The following is a 10,653-nucleotide window of genomic DNA, read 5'->3' as shown; positions in this document are numbered from 1 at the left end:
TTCAGATCTTTAGAAAAAAATCACTAGTTGTTTGCTAGTCTCTATATTGATTTAAATAATTTGGAAACTTTTATTCAAAGTTACATACTAATCTCTCCCATCAAACAATAATACAAATAAATTGTCTAATTGTCTATGCTCGGATAATTCATAATTGAAAAACTTTAGAGAACATATCATCAGTAGTTTATGAGTCTCTGTTTTAATTAAACAATTTTGAAACTTTGATCCTAAGTTAACATGTGAATCTCTCCTATCAAACAATAATCCAAATAATTATGTTCAACTAAACTCAAATCTTAAAAAAAAAACAGATCCAGTAGTTTAGTAGTCTCTATTTTAAATTTAATAATTAATAATATGAAAACTTTAATCAAAGTTAAATACTAAGGGTGTGTTTGGCCTAGCTTTTTTAGCAAAGCTTATAGCTTTTTTTAGCTTTTTTTATAAAATAAGCGTTCATTTGGTGTTTGGTTTAGCTTTTTTAGCTTAGGCTTTTAAGCTTATATAAGCTAATTTGTAGAAGCTTATTTGAAGATGGTTATTTAGCTTATTTAAAGAAACTTATTTGTTTAAGGGGGTAAATTACTCATTTGCCTTCAAATGGTGATGGATTAATAATATTGAAGTAACTTATTACTATAACAAATTACAAATGATAGATTTAACAACTTATTAAGATGTATAATTAACTTGTAGAATATAAGCTAATCCAAACACTTAAAAAAAGCTTATCAAATAATATAAAATAAGCTATAAGCTTTAAAAAGATATAAACATAAACACAAAAATATAAGCTAGATCAAAGACTCCCTAATCTCCCCCATAATACACATATATGTGTAGTATATATATGACAATATGTGACAAAGGTGGAATATGAGGACAGTCACCAACTCCCACTGGACCAGCTTACAAACTAAAATTGGGGGCAAATATTTGCTTACTATCAACTAAAACTAACCTGCTTATATAAATAATCCCTGTCAATTATCATCCACTTCATTTGATCTTGATCCATTTCATTTATTGGTTCCAATTAGATTAATCCTTTTATTTTTACATTTTCCACTCCCAACTGGAACCTTTCTTGTTCTTCCAACAAAGTCCACTCACCATTTTTACTTCTTTTTGCTAAAAGTCACAAAGATTTTTCCCTCACAAACAAACCATTCACCAGTCAGCTCTTTAGTGTTCAGAGTACCATTTAACTTACATGATACATCACCCTCTGATTCCTGCAATGCAACACCAAAAGTTGGGGTTTTGACCCCCTTTGACCTTCATTTCCAAGATTCTTGACTACCCATTTCATCATTTGGGCTTGTGGGTCTGCTAAAAATCTAATCTTTTTTCAAGTTTGGTGAAGTTAGTAGCAATTTCAGCTTGTGGGTCTGCTAAAAATCCAATCTTTTTTCAAGTTTGGTGAAATTTGTAGCAATTTCAGCTTGTGGGTCTGTTAAAGATTTGATCTTTTATGAATTTTAGTGAAGTTAGTAGCAATTTCAGCTTGTGGGTCTGTTAAAGATTTGATCTTTTATGAAGTTCAGTGAAGTTAGTAGTGATTTAAGCTTGTGGGTGTGAAAAAAGTTGAATCTTTGATGAAGTTTGGTGAAACTAGTAAAGATGAGTAGTAGCATAGACATAGAGGGATTGGGAGTGGTAACTTGTGCCCACAAGCATTCTAAAAGGTACCCACCAAGAATCTTTAAAATGTTCTTTTATTTTCAACTTCTGGTGTATGACATTGAAGAGGTAGGTCCCAGCAGAGCCCAGTTGGACCCGCAAGACTCACCTTAAACAGGGACGTCTGCGCAGAAACCAACTGGATCCGCAGGACCAACCATGCTCAGAGACGTGACGTCCTTACACGCAGTACGCAAGCTGGTCCCGCAGGAAATGCTTCCCAATGGTGAAGGACTCCGCCTGTCCCCGCAGCCTCGGATACAAGCCATTAGGGAAGGCCACCCGCGCAGCATGGCTACACGCACAAGGCACTTAGCTCTCGATCATTCAGTGTCACCTGAAGGAATGAGCCAAGCCGGGAGCAATCCCGCACAGAGGCGGGAGGGGGAATACTCCCGCCCAAATAAGCCAGTCCGTATACTGAAGGATCTTTTACTGTACCTGACGAGGTATGGGCGAAAGATCTGATCAGAGATACGACAGCTCATTGATACAGTATGGCGAGCAGCATGCTCCTGTACTGTATCACTATTAGCCGCTGCCTTCTCACCAACTACTGCCATACCACGTGCGTAGCCGTCAGTTGGTGGAACAGGAATAGTATACAGCAGGCCTGGTCACTATCAGCCGCTACCTACCCACCAACTACCAGCAGGGCACGTGCGTAGGCTACTGTTGGTGGAACAGGAACACTGTTGCAGCCGGCCATACCTCTTTGGAAACCTACCTTCGGCTATAAATACCACAAATGGTATGACCATCTCATCTTACCTTGTATGATCATCTTACTACATTATCATCATATTATACCTGATATCTGCTCTAGCAATCTCTTAATATACTTTTATATTTAAAGAGCAATCTAGTCTGATTCTCACGCCGGAGGGTGGTCACAAGGAGGAACCCCCCCTTCTCAGTGACGAGCTCACGGTGTCTGTTTTGCAGGTTATCAGAAGAACCATCTTCCAAGGGTCTAACCCCTCGTGGGAAACAGCTATCCAACCCCCAGGTTACCAGTAATCTGTCCGGGGTACGGTTAGTGTTTCTTCAGGTACCCACCAAGAATCTTTAAAATGTTCTTTTATTTTCAACTTCTGGTGTATGACATTGATTTATTCTTCAACTGGAAATGGCGTCTGAAGTTGGTTACAGACCAAAGTTTGACTTTTAACTATGGTTATTGACTTTTTGTTCACTTTGTTATCACTCAAAGCATTTTTGTTTTCTGCTGACAGATAGTTACAACACTTATAAATTGTGTGAAATCTTGGATCTTGCTTACACCCATCCTTTCTTTTCCCTCTTTTTCACATAGTTGTTAAGTGGAATATTATGTATTCTGTCACAAATCTTTGATTTAGCTCAAAAGGGGCATTTTTTTCTGTGTTTTTGGTTATCTTTTACAAGTTATTAACCTTTTACCAGTGGCAGCTTTCCAGGAAAGAGTGGACTAGAAGAAGATAACTTTGAGCATTCTAACTCCTTTAAGTTGGTAAGTATTTAAATTCATGCTTGAATTAAACTTTGGTTAGTGATTTTAACATAAGTTTACTTCTTTCATGTTTAATATCAGAATATGAATGGTTGTGTAAATATGGAGAAGAATCGCTTGCCTAATGCCGAAATCGAGAGTTCATTGAGAACTGAGGTATAATTTAATATCATAATACCATATTATCAAGAACCTTTGAAAATATGATGTTGTTAAATGTGACATTTGTTTTTATAGAAACTTATATTTTGTCATTAGATTTTGCAGCTTGAGAAAAGATTACAAGACCAAGTTGCTGTCCGTGGCGCTTTAGAACAAGCATTGGGTTATAAACCATCCTCACATGATATTACAAATCAAGCCTCCATCCCAAAGGTAATCTAAACAATAATAATAATGATAATAATAACTATTATTATTATTATTATAATGTTATTGCAACTGAATATTTATATTCATTTTTTATAATCACAGACAGCAACAGAGTTGATTAAGGACATTGCAGTTTTAGAGTATGAAGTATCACATTTGGAGCAATATCTTCTCTCGTTATACCGTAAAGCATTTGATCAACAAGTTCCGTATTCATCTCCATTAAGAAACAATGAACCGTTAAAATCCCCATTGATGACACCATCTAGGAAGAATCTAGAGTCTTCTAGATCCGTTATTTCATCAAAACCAGATAAAAGAACCACTGGAGAAGAAGATGAAGAAGAAGACATTGTTTTAGATTCTAACGTTCAACGCTGTCACTCTTCATTATCTCAGCATTCAATTTTGTCAGCCGAAACTCCCAACGAGACTCTCGGTAAAGCGTTACGCCCGTGCCATTCACAACCATTATCCATGATGGAGGTAATTGCATTTACCAAATTTCACTCCTAATATTCTTAAAATGATAAAATATTGTAAAATATATATGATTATGAATTCTTATGGTTTTTTTATGCAGTACGCACAGAATAATAGTTCGAATGTAATTAGCCTGGCAGAGCATCTAGGAACCAAGATTTCTGATCATGTTCCCGAAACACCTAACAAGCTATCCGAGGATATAATCAAGTGCATGTCGGCTATATATTGTAAACTTGCGGACCCGCCAAATACAAATCATGGGATTTCATCTCCTACTTCATCTTTGTCATCAATAAGTGCTTTTTCACCGAAAGACCACTCGGATCTTATGTGGAGCCCGGGGTTTAGAAGGGACTCGTCATCCTTTGATGTGAGATTAGACAACCCTTTTCATGTTCAAGGGCTTAAGGAGTTTAGTGGGCCGTATAGTACAATGGTTGAAATTCAATGTATTTACAAAGATGGTCAACAATTGGGTGATACCGAACATATGTTGCAAGATTTCAGGTAACCAGTAAAATCTCACTCATAGCAAGCTATTTATTAGTAGGGTCCTGTTGTATTTGTTTGATTAATAATGTTTTTTTTTTATTTTAGGTCGCTTGTTTCTCGGTTAGAAGATGTAGATCCTAGAAAACTAAAGCACGAGGAGAAGCTAGCGTTTTGGATCAATGTACATAACGCCTTGGTGATGCATGTATGGTCCTCATCCATTTATGTGTTTTCTAGCTAGATCAGCATTTCTTTATCTTAACTAACATAACACGAATAATCAAATTACTTGTTTACAGGCCGTTTTAGCTTATGGGATCCCACAAAACAACATAAAGAGAGTATTTTTGCTACTAAAAGTGCGTACGCAACGCTCACTTGTTTTCTTCAAGTTATACACACGGATTTTGAAAATCTTGAAAAAGTTGACATTTTTCATGGTTTTTTGCAGGCTGCATATAATGTCGGTGGTCACGTGGTGAGTGCAGATGTAATCCAAAACTCCATTCTTGGATGTAAAACAACTCGATCCGGGCAGGTAGATTCGACACATACGGACACACTTTAAAAATTCCCACACCTTTTCCACTTTTATTCAAACTTTACATTTATGCAGTGGCTTCGGGTATTATTATCCTCATCAAGAAACAAATTCAAAACCGGAGATGCCCGCCAAGGCTATGCAATCGATCATCCCGAGCCCCTTTTACACTTTGCACTTTCTTCAGGATGCCATTCTGACCCCGCGGTATGGTCCATGATCCTTAAACTTTACAAAACATTTACAAACAGTTTCAAAATCTTTAACGTTTAAACATTTCTTACCAGGTTCGCGTTTACACACCAAAACGAGTGATTCAAGAACTAGAAATAGCCAAAGAAGAATTTGTGAGAGCTACATTTGGTGTATCAAAAGATCACAAGATTCTTTTGCCCAAAATTGTTGAAAATTTTGCAAAAGATTCCGGGTTATGTTCCGGTGGTGTGATGGAGATGATCCAGCAGTGTTTACCAGACCAGATCAAGAAAAATATAAAGAAACACCAGTCGGGTAAATCGCGCAAGATGATCGAATGGGCTCCACATAATTTCGGGTTTAGATATCTTATTTGTAAGGAGCTTGTTTAGCCCTGCTTGCGGTGCGCACATATGATGTATATATGTGTGAACCCTCGGGTGGGCAAAAGTGAAATTGCACTAATTTTGACGTTATTTTACTAATCTCGTGAAAATAACGTTAAAAGTGACGGACGGTTAATCAGGCATCATGTAGTGGCGTTGATAGCTGAAAGATAAGGGTACATGCACCGATCAGCTGGTGTCCCGATGATTGAGTGCTATGTGCCTTATGTCCAAGGCTTGATGCAAAACTCCTAACGAGCCGGGGGTCTCACCGGAAGCAGCCTCTCTATCCCTATGGGGTAGAGGTAAGGCTACCTACATCTTACCCTCCTCAGACCCTACCATAGCTTTGCTATTGGTGGGATATACTGAGTACGATGATGACGATGATTTGTAAGGAGCTTGTTAAGTGATTGATTGTTGAGTATTGTTTTTAATTTTTTTGTTAATGTGGAAATGTAAGTAAATGGAATAGATGATTGACTTTTGGAGCATGAGTTGACTGTATATTTTTTGGTATAAAAACATCTACATTTAACATGTATAGGTTTTTACTAGTTAAGTACCCTAGAGGTGGGCATGATAAAACCCGGTTTCGGACCCGACCCGGAACCAAACCCTGTCCTACCCAATCCCGGGTACAAACCAGGTTTCGGTGTCTTAGAGAAACTGTGCCCGGAACCAACCTGGACCTCTACACGGTCAAAACCCGGACCCTGCCCAAACTCGGTCAAAAACCTGGCAAAACCTGATCATTCCCGGAACTAGAGGTGTACAAACCGGGTATTTTTAGGAACTGAAAGCAGTTCCCAATGTGGTCAACAAAAGTCAAAACCGGGTTGGGTAGGAACCGGTTCCGGGTTTAGTCGGGTATTTGATCGTGTTATTTTCGGGTTTGGTAGGGTTGGGTCGGGTTTTGACCGAGCAAAAGTGGAACCGATTCCGGCGGGTCTAGTTCCAGGTACGGGTCCAGGGAGAAACCCAATATCAGGTCGTACCCGCGGGTCGGTACGAGTAGGAACCGGTTCTGGGTCGAGTCCGAAACCGGGTATGTTGTGCACCTCTACCCGGAACCAGTTCATATCCGACCCGGTTCTTGACTTTTGTTGACCAAATCTGGAGTACTTCCGATTCCTAAAAAAAGCCGGTTTGGCCACCTTTAAGAATAAGGTACCCTACGGTTTTAAATGTTGTAGTAGCACGTGAAGTCGCTGGAATGATCCGACCCAAGTTCTCGTGACATGATGTACTGGAGTGGACTATGCATGATAGCATATATATTTATGAGCTGGGCCCATTCAACTCATTTACTGTAATGAATATCCCTCTCAAGCCCACCTATATATATAATTGCTGTTTTTGACAATTTATCGGACACCAGTAAATGTACGATTCTAACCATATCATTCGTGGGGTTAGCTTAGAGGTGCATGGAACAGGTTGATGGGCCAAACCGGGCCGGTTTCTTAACTAGTTTGGAATTGGATCGAGTCAAAGAAGGTCAAAATTGTAGCGGCCTAAAACGGTTCAATATAGAAAATGGTTTATAGTGGAAAATAATATCTATATGTTTATCCACTAATCTAATTATGACAACTAATTTAATATATCCTAGTTGATTTAATTAATTTACCCCATTTCCATAACTTGGAAATTACCTCCAACAAAATTTATGTTTATTACTACGGGAAAAGTTTACGTACTAACTATGAGAATCAACTAGTTTAATCATATATACAAGTAGTATAATTATGTAATAACATTTTAGTGTAATTACACTATGCTATAATTATATTACACTATAATTGCACTATGCTGTATATATAATTACACCAGTTAATTCTCAAAACTAGCTTGTTAATTTAATTTGTATTTGATCCAAACCTTTATTACCACTATTTTCTATTTGTCGACAATAATGTAAATATTATTATAAAGTATAAAGTAAACATATAAAATCTAAAGGTAATTTTGTATCTATGAAATAATTTTCAAAATTACATAAAGAAAGGTAGCAATACCTTTTTCAAATAAAGGTTTTATTTGTCGCCATTGTCGTTTAGAGCATGGTCAAGATAAGAACTCTCTTAAGTCACAAAGTTGTCATCCTATTTGAAAATAGTCTAAATTTCAAATGTCGCAATTAGTCAATATTAATGAATGACTGAGCCAGAACATGTTTCACCACCTTGCAAGGTATATTTATACTGTTTTTCAAACTTGTTTTTCACCACCTTGCAATGCATATTTATACGGTTTTTCAAACTTGTTTTTCCATTTTAAGAAAATCCATCATGTTTCTTGGGTCAAGTTTTTCTTGTATAGCTTGCCATTCCACAGTCCACACATATTAATGTTGTCATATCCCCATATCTTTTTGTATGTACAATCACAAGAACCAATAAATTGCTTGACGATGACTGAACCTCAATGAAAGATTAGGGGTGACTACATTCATATGCCATTAGAATGCATTTTGACATATTAGGACTGCTTTTGAATTTTGATTGATTAGAGGGGGTTTTTTTTCGATTAAACCACCACACAAAGCACCTGTATATTTACAAATTAGGGTGGAATTGTGGAAAGAATGTAAAAATGTCAAAAAGAAAAAAAAAGGTAATATAATAGTAACTGACGGACATATTACATATAATTGATATATTTTCAAGCACCACAAATTAGTTTCCAACATGTGTCTCCAATCCGGTTTCTAAACAAGCTCCAATACTAAAATATATGAGCCACTTCCCATCTGGCGGCTTGGATCGATTTTGTAACATCTTAGGCAAATATCATACTGTTTTGTTTTGTTTTATTCACATGAGAGAGATTGGTTATATGGAATGCTCAATCTTAAATATCATCAACGTGTTTTGGATGCAACGGTTGTGAATGAGAAAAAAACTCCACAGTTAAAATGTTAGGGTGTAGTGGTAACATGATAGGTAACTTCCCGGGGAGTCTATTCGGGGAACAAAAGAAAACAAATGCGTGCGAGCTAATTGTAAGCAAAGCAAACAATGATTGGTCTAAGGGATCATGTTACAAAATGTATAAAAGTCACTTCTATCATGATCTATTATGAAGGCGGAACAAACCTTGTTCGCTTAAAATGAAACAAGCGAGTGAAAACAATTTCGTTCGATTCAGTTACGGGCCAGGCCTCGTAATGCATAAAATATTGTCATTTGTAATTCGTTCGCATTTTTAATTACATTTCCTGTTTAAAAGGAAAATAATATAAAATGAGGGAAAGAGTGAGGAGAGTTAAGGTACCCCACGTGACCTATGAAGATTAAGGTACCCTACGATATTTAATATCGTACCCGCACGTGAACTGTTTAAGGGACGGCGCCGACGAAAGTAATAGCTTTGCTGGCTTCATACTATTTAATTTGATTAAAAAAGTATTTTATTACCAGCAAAGCAAACTTATTATCATAGAACTTAAATACAGCGGCCCAATTACTTTGTAATGTATGCATTGTTCTCGTAATTCGCTGGGCCTTTATTACATTTATCACTTTGGGCCCCTTATTGAGCCCACCTAATTAATTGGTCTTTTTGACAATTATTGTGCAACATTAAATGTACCATTCTTCACGAATTATTCGTGGGGCTAGCTCAAAACACATTTATCCAACTACCCATGTTTCATATGATTAATTGTAAGGCATTATAGGTATAAGGTGTTATTAAGATTTGTGATGGGTATAGTTAAAAGACTCGCCGGGTCAAGTTACGTAACAGATCAGAATGAATCATTTGAACAAAATATTGTTTTGGTTTGGGTCATAATGGGTTATGATAAAGGTATAGACAGTTTCAGAAAATGGTGCTGGGTTTGACCAAAGTGACCGATACACTAGTCCAATCTCCAGTGTCTCGAGTTTGCAATTGTTCTATCAACGCATTTTGTTTACAAGTTTATCATAGAATCGAAAATGTATAATCAATTTATTTACGCTTTACAAGCTAGAGACGTGTATACTTATTACAAAACCCATTAATACAATCTTATGAACCCAACCTATCATGTAGTGAACTTACACCATTGTTCATAATAGGACTTAAACTGTCATCCCTTGTTTAAGCTCAATGTAACCGCTACGGGCCAATGATACAAAGACATGAATATTCTAAATACACAACGTATGAATAAAGAGTGCCATTCTAGTAAATCTAAACTCTAGAAACAATCGAACCTTGACACAACCAGACTCGGTTCGCTAGAATCACATAACTAGCAGGCCCTACACCATAGTGCCAAGGAATCTTCATAATGTTGTAAGTTGTTTATTGAATGACTAAGCGAGTGAAACACGGGCACGCGTATATTCAAAATGAAGGGTTGGCTACAAATTACAGAGGAGACATAACGGGATGGACTTATGTCACGAGTCATATCAAGGTATGATGTGTTTTTGAGATATGACACGTTTTTTTTTTCTATTTCTTTGTATTGCTATTGGTATCCACTCATTTTTATTTATTTATTTATTTTTTGTGTTTCATTTGGAAGAATTCATGTTTTGAATCATTGAATATTTGGACATACGTAAAATTGGATGGATGGAAACTACAAAACAAAAAAGATTTAAGTAACAACTAAACATGACATTATCATCTCTAAACATATATGACATGCTTGTATAAGAATATACAAACAACGTGCTTAGTTGTTGTTTTTATCAGGACAAGGATTTTTAAAACTAAAATAGATTAATGTCATTTAAGTTCAAAATATACACGCGTACAAATTTCAATAGATAGAATTGTTGTAAACAAAGTCTTGTTTATGTTTTTTAGTTTAGCATTAAACTTGTTCACGGATGCTTCATAAATCCTTCTTACCGAACGGTTCACAACTGTTTGTTGAATACTTGGTTCGTTTAGAACCTAGACACAAGTAAAATTGATAAGAATGTGAAGAAGGTTGTTTTTATTAATATTATTATAATATACAAGCTCCTAAATTTGTGTTATAAGATAACTAGATA

General features: G+C 36.4%; 1 protein-coding gene across 2 annotated transcripts; it reads left to right on the top strand.

Moving 5' to 3' along the window:
- Window positions 1–867: 867 nt before the first annotated feature.
- On the top strand, window positions 868–6,141 carry LOC143595709 (uncharacterized). 2 transcript variants are annotated; one of them, XM_077074669.1, is made up of 12 exons: window positions 868–1,691; window positions 3,118–3,178; window positions 3,260–3,334; window positions 3,437–3,553; window positions 3,653–4,036; window positions 4,134–4,543; window positions 4,634–4,733; window positions 4,828–4,887; window positions 4,980–5,066; window positions 5,145–5,276; window positions 5,357–5,667; window positions 6,076–6,141. In XM_077074669.1, exons 1-11 carry the CDS (start codon window positions 1,627–1,629, stop codon window positions 5,654–5,656), a joined length of 1,791 nt encoding a protein of 596 aa, XP_076930784.1. In that variant the 5' UTR covers window positions 868–1,626; the 3' UTR covers window positions 5,657–5,667; window positions 6,076–6,141. The 2 variants fall into 2 exon arrangements, with proteins under 2 accessions (XP_076930784.1, XP_076930776.1); XM_077074661.1 differs by having other exon boundaries at window positions 3,112–3,178.
- Window positions 6,142–10,653: the final 4,512 nt, after the last annotated feature.

Source organism: Bidens hawaiensis, unplaced genomic scaffold, assembly GCF_021521415.1.
Source record: "Bidens hawaiensis isolate Kalapana, Puna unplaced genomic scaffold, B.hawaiensis_p1.1 tig00001721_1, whole genome shotgun sequence".
NCBI classification, from domain to species: domain Eukaryota; kingdom Viridiplantae; phylum Streptophyta; class Magnoliopsida; order Asterales; family Asteraceae; genus Bidens; species Bidens hawaiensis.
The sequence above is the reverse complement of the archived record's forward strand: the minus strand, read 5'-3'. Positions and strand labels throughout refer to the sequence as shown.

Coding starts and splice junctions, on each gene's coding strand:
- LOC143595709 (XM_077074661.1), top strand. CDS start 1,627: ATGAGTAGTAGCATAGACATAGAGGGATTGGGAGTGGTAACTTGTGCC. Junction 1,692..3,111: donor GCCCACAAGCATTCTAAAAG/GTACCCACCAAG, acceptor ACCTTTTACCAG/TGGCAGCTTTCCAGGAAAGA. Junction 3,554..3,652: donor ATCAAGCCTCCATCCCAAAG/GTAATCTAAACA, acceptor TTATAATCACAG/ACAGCAACAGAGTTGATTAA.